The following is a 15458-nucleotide window of genomic DNA, read 5'->3' as shown; positions in this document are numbered from 1 at the left end:
AGACCAGCTCTGGCATTCTTGATTCCTTTCATTCTTTGGCATTCTTTCCTTGTCCAGATGGTCTACAAACTTCAGAGTAGCCCACTTTCCCGCCTTTTCTTCCTCTGGCACGCCAGTCCTCTTGACCCCTCCCAACGCCTCCCGCGCAGGCGTAAATCGCAGTCTCTCCTTTTGCTTCTAGGCCGTCCCTCTCAAAGCTTCCCCTAGCAACAGGCTGGGACCTGAGGCGGGGTAAGCGCATGCGACCTGTCTCCTGCCAGCTCCCCTTCCCCCGCCTGCCGAGATTCGGAGAGAGAGAAGGGAGAGGGGTTGGCGCTCTGGCTCCGCCCCCTTCCAGTCTCCTCCCATCGGGAGTCCGCGTGGCGGAAGCGCGGGCGCGCACTCCGGGCAGCCTCAGCCTTGCTGGGTGAGAGAGCCCTGCTGTGGCGGCGAGAACGGCGGCCGCGGGAGGGAGGTTTCCTTTGGGGCTCCTCCCTCTAGACCCCGCCTCCTTTGGCCCGGTATCCCCTACCGCGCCTGCGCGCTCCCGCCCGGCCACCATCTTGGAACTGGGGGGAAGCGAGAGAGGGAGAGGGAGAGGGAGAGAGGGGACTGAGAGAGGATCCGCCGCCGAGGGTCAGACAGGCCGACGGGCCGAGGGAGGGGGAGAGGAGGGAAGAAGGGAACGGGAAAAAGGTTGTGAGAAGCCTAGCGGGGCACAGGGGAAGCAGCTGCAGCTTCAGGAGGGAGCCGGTGAGAGAAGGAAGGAGGGAGGGAGGGGCGGGCAGGGTCAGCTCCAGCCTTTCCCGCCTCCCCCTGGTGGAGAGAGGGGGAAAGAGGAAGCCGGGGCGGGGGTGGGGGTCGCGGGGCTGTCACCCGCCCCTCAGCCCCAGCCGCCGCCGACCCACGGGGCGCCCGGGGGGGTCGGCCAGGAGGCACTCGCCGGCTTGTCATTCGCCTGCCCGAACATCCCCGAGAGGACATCGCGGGGTGGGGGGGTGTCGAGCGCTCCCCCCCTGTCTTCCGAGGAAGTGGGGGGTGGGGAGGGGGCTCCCTTGCTCTCCTCCCGCCCCCTCTCCAGCCTGGGATCGGGGCAAAGCCGAGCAAGAGGCAGCGAGGGGGTGGGGAGTCTCCTTCCCCACCTCCCAGCGACCCCGGAGCCACTGGAGGACCCCAGGAGGAGGCGACGGCAGAGACGCTGGGGCACCATAGCGACCCCCTCCAGGTAAGAAGCTTCCCCCCGCCCATGTTTGAGGGGCAGCGTGGTGTGATGGGCAGCATGCTGCACTTCGGGGGGAAGGACGGGGGACCTAGACTTAGTCCCCTGATTACAGCCTTAACTAGCAGTGTGTATGACCGTAGGCAGGCCACTCGTTCTCTTAGGGCCTCAGTTTGCCCATCTGTAAAATATACTACCTAGCCCATCTGGTTCTTTTGAAGAAAGCGCATTGTACACTTTGCAAACCTTCAATCGCAACATCAGTGAGTTACTAGTAGCTGTCATAGGGAGGGAGCGCCCCCCTGAGGGAAGGGTAGGTTGGCCCCCTTCTCATGTTCATATCCCTTATTCAGAAGGTAGAATCCCTGCATCCTCAGGCTTTGATTTGGAAAAGCACTTTTGTATTCAGGATGCTGATACCTTGTGACAGCTCTGCCTGGGGACTGCAGGGACCACTTCACCTCAATGGGAGGCTCAGGTGACAGCGTTCCTTAATAAGTGAAGTGTCTGTAGGAAGGGGCATTTCCCCTGGATTGAACCTTTTTATGCTATTCTTCTGTACTTCTGTAATTAACCTTATTCTTGAGGTATGGGACAGATTTCTGATTTGTTTGATGGCTTTGATTGTGTGGTCACCTGCATGCATACTGCCCTTTAAGCAAGTATTTGGAAGTGTTGTCTCTTTCCATTAAAGGGAGGTATATATGTGGGGAGAGTACTTTCCATTCAGATTAGTGTTTCAGTCCTTATCTCTTGCTGTCTCTTTTTGTTTGACATAAGGCTTAGGATGGGGACCAGGAAGTAAGAGGTCAGATGTATTTTAAGGCTGAGATGAGAATTTCAGCTAGAGTATTTTCCATACCATTCCCCTTCCCTGGATTGATACAGAGGTTATCTGTACCCTGGTGGGCAATTTGGAGACACCCCAGTTGTCTTATACTTTTTTTTCCTACATTTGGCTTCCACATTTACAAGGGCCTTGACCTGGATACCTTAACAACTCAGTCCAACAAATACTTATTAGGGTCCTACTATGTGCCAGGCACTCTCTGCATACAAAACCAAAATATTTCTTGCCTTTAAAGACCTTATATTCTATCAACCAATCAGTAAGCATTTTTATATATTATATATATAATGTGCCAGTCCCTCTGCTAGGAACTGGATTCTGAGATACCTGGGAGGAATCTAATTTTCACTTGGCTAATTGCCAGACCTACTGGTAGTTTTGTTGGCCTCCTCAGGCTGTGGGTCACTGTGTTCAGGGTAATTTGGGGGGTTGGGATGGGGAGAAGTCTTAATTTTTACTTGCAAATGGCCCAAGTAGTTGGTGACATCCCTTTCAGGCTGGAGGAGAGAGGCTTGGAGGGGCAAGGAAAAGGTATCTAATAAAGATGGAGAGCTGTAAGGATTAGGTTCTTGTTTGGCATCCCTGGGTCCTGAGAAGATATCAAGCTCAGTATTACAAGTTGAATCTCTCTACTTGTAGGATAGGTGGAGGATGTTCTTAGTGGAAACATTAAGGGAAATGGACTGGGACTATAATTTATGCTACCTGTAGATGAAGATGGACCAGTCAGAAAGTCTTTGAACAAAACCTTTTGTATTTTCAGCCCTGTGCTGAGTGCCATGGGGGCTTCAGGAGAAGATAGGACAGGCTTTATGCCCTGAGGAGTTTACAGTCTGGTTATGGAAAGTGGGAAACTGACGTGAAACAAGAGAGAACAATAGGAGAATATAATTAAGTTCCAGAGTATGTGATATAGATTATAAATGTTGTAAGACCTTAAAGAAGAGGGCGATTGATGGTTGGAGTGGCCACGAAAGGCCTCTATTAAGGAGGTGGGACTGGAGCTGGGCCCAGAGTGGGGACAGTGAAGAAACTGGCTTGACTGGAGTAGAAAGTGCTTCTTGGGGAATAGTGGGAGATAAAGTTGCGCTCAGTAAGAGATACAGGCTCAGATTATGGAGAACCCTGAAGGCCAGACAAGATAGAGTTTAGATCTGTGATTTGACCATTACATACTTGTTTCTAGAACCCTTTCTCTCCTTTCCCACCCCTAATCCCCAGTGAATATGGGTTTGACAATGGCCGGATTTCCACAGTGTCCGGCCTGGCCACTTCCTGTTCTCCTTCAGGGTCTGAGAGGTGGGGGGTGGGTGGGTGGGTAGAGGGAGTGGTGCAGAGAGCAGAAGCAGGAGGGTAGCTGGGCAGCTTTTGGGGAAAAAAGGGAAGAGCCAAGGCTGTGGAGGGAAGAGGAGACCTAGAATTTGAGGCTGGGGGTTGGGGAATAAGATTCCTGGATCTTTAGAGGACAAAGAGATCTTAGAAGTAGGGGGGCAAAGAACTGCGTTGGGATGGTGGTTTTTAAGACTCTACGATTTAAGGAACCTTCTCAGCAGTTTTATGAACTCTAGGACCATCTCTCTTCACCCCCTTCTTCTGTTGCCATGACAACTTCTTTTTTGGTGTTTAAATGTAGTTTCCACTCTGCCCCTGCTGGTCCTCATCAGTGCCTTGCCCTCAACAAAGGAATGGGGGAGGAGATGGAGACCTGGAGTCTTGTTCCTGTCCTGAGGATTTCTCCACCCACCCTCTCCACCAACCTCTCCCTACCTCCATCCTCCTTACCCCACCTTGACCATAGAAATACCTATTTCTAAGGCTGTTTCTATGCTCTAGGCTGGGCCCCAATCCCCGTTCCCCACGGGGCCGACATGCCGGCAGGGGGCCGGGCTGGGAGCCTGAAGGATCCAGATGTGGCTGAACTCTTCTTCAAGGATGATCCTGAAAAACTATTTTCTGATCTCCGGGAAATTGGCCATGGCAGTTTTGGAGCTGTTTACTTTGTGAGTGGGCTTTTCCCAACCCACCTTGTCACCTTGTGCTATGCTATTCCCTCTTTTCCCTTCCCAATTCCTTAGGCTCCTGTTCTCTCTCAGGCTTATGCTAAAATTCTTTCCCAAGATGTCATCCTGCTGCCCCTCAGCTAATTTAGCCCATCCTCCCACTGTCTCGCCTCCTTCCTAGTTTTCTTCTGGGGTCCTGGCCCTATTGCAGAACCCTACCCTTACAACCCTACGGCCCTCTAGGCTCGTGATGTCCGGAGCAGTGAGGTTGTTGCCATCAAGAAGATGTCCTATAGTGGGAAGCAGTCTAATGAGGTAGGTAGGGTCTGGGGGGTACAAAGTGGGGGTGGGGTTATGGATAGAAACAGCAACCAGGGCTCTAGGGCCATGTATCACCCCATCTGCTTGCCCATATTTATCCTGCTTCCAATGTGATTGTTTTCGTAGAAATGGCAAGATATCATCAAGGAGGTGCGATTTCTACAGAAGCTCCGGCATCCGAATACCATCCAGTACCGAGGCTGTTACCTGAGGGAACATACTGCTTGGGTAAACAATGACTTTCTCTCCCACACTCCCCCACACTCCCCCACACCCCCAGACTTGGCCTTCTACCTGGCCCAGTCCCACACAACTAAGTTAAATTTACAAACATCTTTGTGTGACTAGTTTAGTGTTGGGGTGAGGGGTGAGAGTGTAGTAATGACAACAAAGAAAGAAAATATTCGTGGTTCCTGGTCCTAAGGAGTTTAAAGTCTAGTTGGGGAGACAAGGTGAAAAACTTAAAATGGAATATTAAGTATCAAGATAAATGATAAAGCCTAAGAATGTAATACATCAGGAAGGGAGTGAGAACAGTCAGATAAAGCTTTTTATGGAGGAAGTGAGATAAGCTGGCCCCAGAAGAATTCAAATACGGGATGCTAGTGAGGAGACACAATACTTAGGGTAAGAGACCTCTTGTCATTTCCTTTGGAACTGCTGGCTGCAGCTAGGAGTTGAGTCAGAAAGACTAGATGACCTGCTTGCCTCTAACTCTTGACTTTTTCCCTTAGCTGGTGATGGAGTATTGCCTGGGCTCTGCCTCTGATCTTCTTGAGGGTGAGTGACCCTCAGGCTAATGAGGGGAAACTGAGAAAAGATGGAAGACTAAAGTTCATATTAAAATAATAAGGAAAATGAAAGGAAGCTGGAATGGTGGGGGTGGCCAGAGAGGCAGGGAACACCCCTTCTTGGGCTCCTTCATTCCTTGGCTTTCCAAGCACTTTGTAAGCCTTAGAACATTATATAAATATGTGTTGTTTTCATCATTGTCATTAGTGCACAAGAAGCCCCTTCAGGAGGTGGAGATTGCAGCTGTAACCCATGGTGCACTACAGGGCCTGGCCTATTTACACTCTCATAACATGATCCACAGGTATGTACCATTCCTGACCCCATCCATAAAATATTTTTTATCTTCCCCTCCCAACCCAGACATCTGATTAACCCTAGTTTGACATTCTTTACCCCTGTCAGAGATGTGAAGGCTGGGAACATCTTACTGTCGGAACCAGGCTTGGTCAAGCTAGGGGACTTTGGCTCAGCTTCCATCATGGCACCTGCCAACTCCTTTGTGGGCACTCCGTACTGGTGAGAGGCAGTGAAGATTGGGGTTTAGAGATAGAGCTGGGATGTAGAGATAGGTAGAGGAGGGCTTAAGATGAGGGGTAGGGGGAAGATAGGGTAGAGGGGAATTTGGAAAGTAGGGATTTTCAGGGCTATGGAAAAGAGACTTGGTATGACTTAGCTCCTTTTCTTTCTTGCCCTTTCTTCCAGGATGGCTCCTGAGGTGATTTTGGCCATGGATGAAGGGCAATATGATGGCAAAGTGGATGTTTGGTCTTTGGGGATTACTTGCATTGAATTAGGTAATGAGACCTTCTGCCTCAGTTCCCCCCTCTGTCTTCCTGTGTTTCTGCCTCTCTTTTCTGCTTACAGACTTGTCTTGTCTCTCCTCATCTTTTTCTGCTTCACTTCTGGTCTCCATATCTCTTCTTCCTCTTTCCCCAGCGGAACGGAAGCCACCACTGTTTAACATGAATGCGATGAGTGCCTTATACCACATTGCACAGAACGAGTCCCCCGTGCTCCAGTCTGGACATTGGTGAGAAAATGGCTCTTCACAAGATAGGGCAGATCTTGGGGGCGTAGAGATACCATGTCAAGGTGGTTATGCTCCACTGACTTGTTGGTTCTTTCTTCATTCTTCCAGGTCTGAGTACTTCCGAAATTTTGTTGACTCTTGTCTCCAGAAAATTCCTCAAGACAGACCAACTTCTGATGTGCTGCTTAAGGTGAAGGGTTTTTTTGGAGGGGGAAGGGGAGTGAGATAGATGGGGGCGGGGGAGGGTGTCTCATTGTGGAAGCAAGACCTGATTTGGAGAGCTGCAGGCTAGAGGCCAGGAAGCATGGATGATCTTAGGGAAGATAATGTATGTCCATTTTGATAAGGGAACCTGAGTGAGTGTGGGTGAGAACTGCTGGGTCCTGCAGAAGAGAAATGCTAAAGCTTTCATTGATAGGGAAGGGAGTTAGGGGCTGGTCTTTAGGGTGCCTGAATTCCACAAAGGGAAGGGAGAGGGAGGGGGCAGAGCAAATGTCTAGGTGTCACACTGGCTTCTTCCTTTAGCACCGATTTGTTCTCCGGGAACGACCCCCCACAGTGATTATGGATTTGATCCAGAGGACCAAGGATGCAGTTCGGGAGCTAGATAACCTACAGTATCGAAAAATGAAGAAGATCTTATTCCAGGAGGCACAGAATGGCCCCAGTGCTGAAGTACCCGAGGAGGAGGAGGTGAGCAACTCTTTCCTGGCCAAGGATCACATTTACTTACTCATTCATTCGTTCATTCAGCAGATATTTGTTGCAGCTAGTATGTGCAATAATGATAACAACTCACATTTTTATAGTGCTTTAAAGTTTACACATCGCTTTCCTCACAATAACTCTGTGAGGTAGATAGTGCAAGTAGTATTATCCCCATTTTACAGATGAGGAAACTGAGGCTCAGAGAGGTTAAGTGACTTGCCCATGGTTTCACAGCTAGTAAGTGGCGGAGCCAGAACTTGAACCCACAATGCACTGTGCACAATGCACTCTGGTTGGCGCTGTGGGAATACAAGGATGACTAAGACACAGTCCCTGCCCTCGTGGAGCTTATACTCTAGTAGGGGAGGTAAGACATATACACAAATAACTAATAGTACAAGGCAAAATGTGAAAGGTGCCATACAAGGAGATCATATAGAGGACCATGGGGGTTCAGGAGGGAGTAGTTATATACATTGGGGGAATAGAACAGGCTTTGTGGAAAGGATGACATTTGAACAGCACCTTAAAGGTGTAGGAGGATGTCAAGAGTCAGAACTTGGGTTTGTGGGGTGGGAAGGAGGGAGGGAGGACATTTTAGGCAGAATGCATAGCGTAGCATAAGTAAAAATGTGGAGGAAGGCAGTGATAAGGTGTATTTGGGGAACAGCAGGTTATCTAGTTTGGCTGGAGTAGAGGATGTGTGTTGGGTAGCAGAGCAATGGAAGTCTGGAGAGGTAGGTTGGGGCCAGGTTTTGGAGGGCTGTGAATACCAGGATAGAATGTGAACTTTACCCTTTAGGCACTGGGGAGCCTTTGAGGTATTTGAGTAGGGGATATGACTAGACCCGGGCAACTCTAGTATTGCTTTTTGTCCCAGCGTTAGTTATGCTCCCGTCCTTGCCCTTCCTCGCCCCCCAGATTTACCTCCCTAATTCCCACCCTAGTGGTCCCAGCTCACCTGGTGTCCTCATCCCCCCTCCTCCTGATCCTGGGGCTCCCTAGCACGTACTGGCTGTCACCCTAGTCCCTTCCATGACTGTTCTTAGTGCGTACTCTGTGTTCCCAGGAGACGGAGCCCTATCTGCACCGAGCAGGGACACTGACTAGTCTGGAGAGCAGCCACTCGGTGCCCAGTATGTCTATCAGCGCCTCCAGTCAGAGCAGCTCTGTTAACAGCCTAGCAGATGCATCTGACAATGAGGATGAGGAGGAAGAGGAAGAGGAGGAGGAAGAAGGTCCAGAGACTGGAGAGATGGCCATGATGCAGGAAGGTGAACATACAGTCACCTCTCACAGCTCTATCATCCACCGACTCCCAGTAAGCAGTATCTCCTTAGCATGCCGCTTTTGGGGGGGATCTGGGAGGTGGGGAGGAAGTCGGAGGAACCTGATGCAAACACTGGCAATGGACACAACCCTGGAAAGTCACTTGGAGTTAGTGTTTCCTGTTATAGAGATGGCTTAGCACTACTCTGTCTTGGCAGTCTGGCTTAGAAGGGTCCATATTAAAAACTCAGGAATCTGGGCCTCTAGGACTGTCTTTTTGTCTCTTTTTCTCCATCGCTTAGGCTCTTGGTCCCAAGAATTCAGGTCCTTGAGACATCTGTTCCTCGTTCTCCCCCTTCCTTTCTCCAGGGCCCTGAGAACCTATATGATGACCCTTATCAGCCAGAGCTACCCTCAGGACCCTTACAGGCCCCTCAGCCTCCAGCCTCTTCCTCCTCTGCCCGTCGACGGGCCTACTGTCGAAACCGGGATCACTTTGCTACCATCCGAACTGCCTCTCTGGTGAGTTGGGACCAAGGGCCAGAGACTGGCAGTGGCCTTTAGATTTGGTGTTCTGACTGAGTGCTTTCTTCTTGTGCTCTCTGAACCCAGGTGAGTCGTCAGATCCAGGAGCACGAGCAGGACTCGGCCCTGCGGGAGCAGTTGAGCGGCTATAAGCGAATGCGACGGCAGCACCAAAAACAGCTGCTGGCTTTGGAATCAAGGCTTCGGGGTGAGCGGGAAGAGCACAGTGCCCGGCTGCAGCGGGAGCTGGAGGCCCAGCGGTCTGGCTTCGGGGCTGAGGCAGAAAAACTGGCCCGGCGCCACCAAGCCATTGGGGAGAAGGAAGCCCGAGCTGCCCAGGCAGAGGAGCGCAAATTTCAGCAGCACATTTTAGGCCAGCAGAAAAAGGAACTGGCCGCTCTTCTGGAAGCGCAGAAACGTACTTACAAGCTGAGGAAGGAACAACTCAAGGAGGTGAGGGGAATGGAGAAATGAGAAGGAGGGGACAGGGAAGAGAATGGAGGGGAAGATGGTCGGGTTGTAAAGAGGGCCACAGTGGGAGGAGGGAAGAAAGGAGACCTTCGGGCATCTCCCCATCCTCCTCCTCCTGGCCCTTTTCCTCTGTTCCTTCCATCTCCCTCTTTCCTTACCCGCATCCTCCTCCTTCTCTACTTGTGGGAGGAGAAGAGATTGGGAAAGAGTCAGAGAGTGTGAACAACAGAGAAATAGGACAAAGAGGAGAAATAGAATTGGTGGGCTAGGTGACAGAACATCCAGAAGAGGCCTGGTGGAGCCAGCCCTGAGTGACCTCTGACGGAACTTTCCATGCTCTGCTTAGGAGCTGCAGGAAAATCCAAGCACCCCCAAGAGGGAGAAGGCCGAGTGGCTGCTGCGCCAGAAGGAGCAGCTGCAGCAGTGCCAGGCCGAGGAGGAGGCTGGGCTGCTGCGGCGCCAACGACAGTACTTTGAGCTTCAGTGCCGCCAGTACAAGCGTAAAATGCTCCTGGCCCGCCACAGCCTGGATCAGGACCTGCTGCGGGAGGTAGGCCTGGACCCAGCACCATGTTCCCCCCTCTTCCACTTCTTTTCATGTCCCTTTCGATGCTTTCTTCTCCTATCCCTCTGCTTTCTGCATGTCCTCTTCCTTACAGCTCCATTCTGCCCTCCTTCTTGTCTACCTTTCTCCTTCCTGTCTCCTGTACCTCTTTACTTCCTTTCCCCAATCAGATCTGTATCTTCTTCCTTCTCTGAACTCCCAGCTCTTCCTAGTCACTATCATTTTTCTTCTGAGCTTGCTCGCACTTCCTGTTTTTCTATTCCTTCTATTCCTATTTTTCCTCAACACTATCTACTTCTAGGCTTTCCTCTTTGAGGTTTCTCAACCCTACACTCTTCACTCCCCATTTCCTGCCCATTTAGCCCTCCCCTACTCTTCTCCCCTTCTTGTTCTTCCCACCTGAAGCTTCCCAACAGGAGTTCTCCTTCTGCTTCTTATAGACCCACTGCTCCTGGGTGTTTTCCCAGTCCCCAGAGGAGCCCCTGGTGGTTTGTGGCTCCCTTTTGAGATGTCACCTTCCTTCATCCCTATCCTTTCTCTAAGGCCTTTCCCCAACCATTCCCCAACCCTGACCCCACTGCTGTGCCCCTCCACCCTTTCCCTGCCCCACCAGGACTTGAACAAGAAGCAGACTCAGAAGGACCTCGAGTGTGCCCTGCTGCTGAGGCAGCACGAGTCAACTCGGGAGCTGGAGGTGAGGCAGCTCCAGGCTGTGCAGCGTACCCGAGCCGAGCTCACCCGTCTGCAGCACCAGACAGAGCTGGGAAACCAGCTGGAGTACAACAAGCGGCGTGAGCAGGAGCTGCGCCAGAAGCACGCTGCCCAAGTCCGCCAGCAGCCCAAGAGCCTCAAAGTACGTCCTGGCGAGCACCCCCCAGCCCCCCAATCCCTTACCCCTCAGGCCCTGGACCCGAGCTCTGGACCCCTGGGACAACAGCAGGATTGGGAGCTGCCCAGTAGCAGCCCCAGATTGGCGGAGCGGAGCCTGCTAGGAAAGGAGGCAGCCCAGGAACACAGGACACTGGGAGAGAAGGAAGCAACTCTCCAGGAGCGGAGAATTCTGGGAGAGGAAGGGGCTAGGGCCTCCATAGGGCCAGAGGAGCGGAGGATTGTGGGGGAGGAGGCCGAGGTGGTAGTGGCCCTGTCCCCCAGCTCTGGGGAGCAGAAGATTCTGGGAGACCAGACATGGAGGCTACCCCATGGGGAGGAAGCTGAGGATCCTGAAACCCTGTCCCCCAGCTCCAGGGAGCGAAGGATTGTCGGCCAGGAAGAGGCTGAGGAGTGGAGGATGTGGGGGAAGGAAGAGTGGAATATCATGGGAGAGGAGTTGGAGCTAGGATGGGTCCAGGGGCCACTCTTGCCCCCAGTCCTGGAGGAGGATGAGGATGAAGAAGCCCCCATTGGGACTCCCAGGGATCCTGGGGATGGTTGTTCGTCCCCTGAGATTCCTCCTGAGCCTCCCCCTGGTCCCCTAAGACTGAGCCCCACTAGTCAACTCCTAAGCCTATTATCCCATGGCCTCCTAGCTGGTCTGTCTTTTGCCGTGGGTTCCTCCCCAGGCCTCTTGCCACTACTACTATTGCTACTACTCCCACTCTTGGCAGCCCAGGGAGGAGGTGGCCTACAGGCTGCCCTGTTGGCTTTGGAAGTGGGACTAGTGGGACTGGGGGCCTCATACTTGTTGCTCTGCACAGCCTTGCACATGCCTCCCAGCCTTTTCTTGCTATTGGCCCAGGGGGTGGCCCTGGGGGCAGTGCTAGGGCTGAGTTGGCGAAGGGGCCTAGCTGGGGTGCCCCTAGGCCTTGGGGCTGCTTGGCTCTTAGCCTGGCCAGGCCTAGCTCTGCCCTTAGCAGCAGTGGCAGTTGGAGGCAGCTGGTTAAGGCAACAGGGTCCAAGGCTTCGGCGGGAGCTGTCCAGGCTCTGGCTGCGGGCCTTGCTACGCCTATCACCGTCAGCCTTCCGGACCTTACAAGGCTGTGGGGCTGTAGGAGACCGGGGCCTCTTTGCCCTCTACCCTAAGACCAACAAAGATGGCTTCAGAAGCCGGCTGCCAGTCCCAGGACCCCGCCGTGGGCGTCCACACCGGTCCCACAATCCCCTGGCCTTATTGGCCCAGGCTTGGGCCCTATGTAAAGGGTGGAACTGGCGACTGGCTAGGGCTGGAAGGGGACTAGCTGCACACCTGTCCCCTGGGGCTGCCCAGGCATTGGCCCGATGGGGGTTGCTTCGGGGGGAACGCCCAAGTAGGATCCCCCGGTTGCTGAGGCATGGTCAGCGATGCCCAAGGCCCCCAGCCCCTCCCCGAGTCCCTCCTGGGGCCACCTCCAGCCACCGTCTCCGCACTAGGCAGCCCCGAGCCTTGCCACCCTGGAGGTGATTCCTTCCCACTACTCACCCCAGCAGAGAGCACATGCACTTTATCTCCCACCCCACTGGCATGGGGAGGATCTTCCCCAGCCCTTATTCCTTCCCTTCCTTCGTGTGTTCTGTCCTTTTGTCCACCAAAGCCCCTTCAGTAGAAAGGGTTCCTATAGGATTTGCAGACAGTTTGCCCTTCCTGTCCATTAAATTGGGAAGTGACACTTATTTATGTTCCCTCCCCAGCACCCCTAAATTATTGGTGTCTTCCCACTGTGTGTGTCCTCATCCTCACCCTCATTACTTCTCCAGGGCCTGGGCAGTGTCCCCTCTGGTTTGGGGCAGGGCTAGCTGGGAGGGGTAGTCACTTTTTTTCATATGATTTTAATTTGGTTTTTCTGTTTCTTACCTCCATCCCCAACCCTGCTCTTCAATTGCCCCCCACCCCCAAGAAAGATAAACATTAATAAAACATTCGAGCGGAACCATACCCTTGGCTCAGGCCGCCTCCGTCTGCTTTGTCCTGCCGACCCTCAGCCTTCCCTGTAACCCCTAAGAGCCCAACTCAGAGCCCACTTCATCCCTCTCCCATCCCACCCCATGGCTGTCTGTCCCCCTCACTCCCATCTCTGTTGTGTCCCTCTTCCCCCGATCCTTGTCCTTTTTGCTTTGCTGTCCTGGCAGTGTTCCCTGCCCTACGATGGTTTTGCATTAGTTTCTAGGGCCCAGAATGTGGGAGGTGTTGGCTCCCTTGCCCCTAAGACATGCATTCCCTTGAGGCTTGGGTCTCTTCCCATCATCTCACCTGGACCTATTCATCAGATGCCTTTGTCATCCTACCTTATACCTTTGTTCATTCTGCCTTGCCCCTTCACTGCACATTCTCCACTCCACCCACAGTCTTGTCCAATCTGCCTGCCTTCCCCTTCCCTCATTCAGGCATGGCCCTTGAGGGCTAGGGGAAGGGGGAGGGCAACAAGCCCCCCATAGGGGGCAAACAGCCTGAAGGGTAAAGCATGGATCCTATGGGACAGGCTGGGGATAGGGGACTAAAAAAGATGGGTCTGGTTGTGGGAATGGAATGCATCAAGGGGAGGCACAGGTGGTGAGGAAAGGGAAAACCGAAGTAAGGAGTAGGGTCTGGGAGGAGAGATGGAATGGGGCACATAGCACTGGGCGTATTGTCAGGACAATAGTTCCACAACCACTTGTGGTCCTTGCACCCTCAGGGCCAGAGGCTCTTTGTAGTCCCTTCTGCCATCCCTTGCCCCACTCCCTGCTGCCTCCTTATATAGGTCAGCTCCCCATGCTGGGAGAGCACCAGGGAGGGCACATTCCCTTCTCTCCTGATTGCCAGTTGGTGGCATACTTTCCCTTTTGTAAGACTCTCTTCATAGTGCTCTGGTTCTTAAAGTATGTGTTCTATATGTCAACTTTACCCTTTTCACTGGTTCCGCATCTCTTGACCATGTGTTCTGTGGTTCTTAGTCATTTGTTTTCTCACGTGTGTGTTCTCTTTGTCTCTTATGCACACTCTAGTTTCATTGCATGCTTTCTCACTCATCTCTAGCTCCATGCATATGCTTTCTGATACTTTCTTGAGTATTTTCTCTGCTATGTTCTGTGTTCAGTGTAATTCATATTCTTCTGTCTTTGTGTTTCGCTTCCCCTCTCTCTGTCTAACATGTTTTCTGTTTCTCTCCCCTCTCTCTGTCTGCTTCGGTCTTTCCCTCTCCCTCCTTGTCCTCCCTACCCCCCTTCCTTTGCCCTGTCCCATCATCTCTGCACTCAACCCATCCACTCCGTAGTCGAAGGAGTTGCAGATCAAGAAGCAGTTCCAGGAGACATGTAAGATCCAGACTCGGCAGTACAAGGCCCTTCGGGGGCACCTGCTGGAGGGCACCCCCAAGGCCCAACACAAGAGCCTCCTTAAGCGGCTTAAAGAGGAACAGACCCGAAAGCTGGCCATCCTAGCAGAACAGTATGACCAGTCCATCTCTGAGATGCTCAGCTCCCAGGCAGTAAGGCTCAGCAACAACACAGAGCTGGGGGGGGATACAACTGGCCTAATGTTAGAGGCAGAGGGCCTCAGCAGTCATGGAGGGCAGGTGGGGAAAAATTCAGGGCAGGGAAAAGGTTTGGAGCCCAGGGTGGGGGGTCAGGTGTTTCTTTGACGTCTGACCCCAGCTCCTACCCTCTCCTAGCTTCGCCTGGATGAGACCCAGGAGTCAGAGTTCCAGGCACTGCGACAGCAGTTGCAACAGGAGCTGGAGCTGCTTAATGCCTATCAGAGCAAGATCAAGATACGGACAGAGAGTCAGCATGAGCGCGAAGCGCGGGAGCTGGAACAGAGAGTGGCACTGAGGCGGGCTCTTTTGGAGCAGCGGGTACGGGTAGGGGCCCCAGAGCATTGGGGGTACGGGGAAGCTGATGCAGATATCCCCCCAACCAGACCCAGCCCTGAGTACATGTTGTATGTCATAGGTGGAGGAAGAGCTGCTGGCACTGCAGACAGGTCGGTCAGAGCGCATCCGGGCGCTGCTAGAACGGCAGGCTCGGGAGATCGAGGCTTTCGACGCAGAAAGCATGAGGCTGGGTTTCTCCAGCATGGCCCTGGGAGGCATCCCAGCTGAGGCTGCTGCCCAGGGATATCCCGCCCCTCCCCCAGCCCCTGCCTGGCCCTCCCGCCCTGTCCCTCGATCAGGTGCTCATTGGAGCCATGGTCCCCCTCCGCCTGGCATGCCCCCCCCAGCTTGGCGCCAGCCTTCTCTCCTGGCACCGCCGGGTCCCCCAACCTGGTTGGGGCCACCACCCCAGACAGGGCCTCCCCGAGGTGGGGCCCTACTGCTGCTAAGGAATAGCCCACAGCCCCTGCGCAGGGCAGCCTCAGGGGGTGGGGGGAGTGAAGGAGTGGGGCCTGGCTCAGTAGCCGGGCCTGGGGCTCTGAGCCGAAGTACTAGTGTTGCTTCTCACATCCTTAATGGCTCTTCCCATTTCTACTCCTGAACTGAGTCGGGGATTGGTGATGTCCCTTGCTTGGGTTCCCTCCACCTAGGCTGAAAGAAGACAGGGGTGGGGGCAGAGAGCTGATGTCTGGGTTTCCCTGGGGCTGGAAGGGCCTAGGTCCCTCAGCAACTGGAACCTGGAAGATTGAGGACCTGAGTTCTGGGGGCTTTTGAGGTCCTGAGTCACCACTTAGAAGGGGAGGTGTCAGGACATTGTTCCTGCTTCCCTAGTACCTTCTCATTTTGTGAGCTTCCCTTGGGTTGAAGTCAGGCTCCTTGGCTCTGGGCTTGGGAGTATAGCTTGGGCCCCAGTGCAGACCCAGGAGTTCCTGACTTTCCCATCATGGTGCCAGTATCTTCCTC

The 15458-nt window shown here is 53.4% G+C and overlaps 1 protein-coding gene across 4 annotated transcripts; it reads left to right on the top strand.

Annotated features, from left to right (window-relative positions):
* The first annotated feature begins 968 nt into the window (after nt 1-968).
* Nucleotides 969-15452, top strand: TAOK2 (TAO kinase 2). Of its 4 annotated transcripts, XM_027862796.1 has the most exons (19): nt 969-1204; nt 3882-4048; nt 4292-4363; nt 4496-4597; nt 5104-5149; nt 5369-5465; nt 5567-5680; nt 5867-5958; nt 6101-6194; nt 6303-6384; nt 6720-6887; nt 7972-8223; nt 8541-8693; nt 8784-9149; nt 9514-9717; nt 10346-10585; nt 13899-14111; nt 14295-14477; nt 14575-15452. In XM_027862796.1, exons 2-19 carry the CDS (start codon nt 3917-3919, stop codon nt 15094-15096), a joined length of 3132 nt encoding a protein of 1043 aa, XP_027718597.1. In that variant the 5' UTR covers nt 969-1204; nt 3882-3916; the 3' UTR covers nt 15097-15452. The 4 variants fall into 4 exon arrangements, with proteins under 4 accessions (XP_027718597.1, XP_027718594.1, XP_027718596.1 ...); XM_027862793.1 differs by lacking the exons at nt 13899-14111; nt 14295-14477; nt 14575-15452 and having other exon boundaries at nt 10346-12580; XM_027862795.1 differs by lacking the exons at nt 969-1204; nt 13899-14111; nt 14295-14477; nt 14575-15452 and having other exon boundaries at nt 3454-4048; nt 10346-12580.
* The last annotated feature ends 6 nt before the right edge of the window (nt 15453-15458 follow it).

The sequence above is a fragment of the Vombatus ursinus genome, unplaced genomic scaffold, assembly GCF_900497805.2.
Source record: "Vombatus ursinus unplaced genomic scaffold, bare-nosed wombat genome assembly UNPS02014770.1, whole genome shotgun sequence".
Taxonomy (NCBI): domain Eukaryota; kingdom Metazoa; phylum Chordata; class Mammalia; order Diprotodontia; family Vombatidae; genus Vombatus; species Vombatus ursinus.
Note: the sequence above shows the minus strand (reverse complement) of the source record. Positions and strands in the feature narration are given on the sequence as shown.

Excerpts from the sequence above, each read along its gene's own strand:
- TAOK2 (XM_027862793.1), top strand. The coding sequence starts at position 3,917 with ATGCCGGCAGGGGGCCGGGCTGGGAGCCTGAAGGATCCAGATGTGGCT. Across the intron at positions 5,150-5,368 it reads TGCCTCTGATCTTCTTGAGG|TGCACAAGAAGCCCCTTCAG; the intron begins GTGAGTGACCCT and ends CATTGTCATTAG. Across the intron at positions 8,224-8,540 it reads CTATCATCCACCGACTCCCA|GGCCCTGAGAACCTATATGA; the intron begins GTAAGCAGTATC and ends TCCTTTCTCCAG.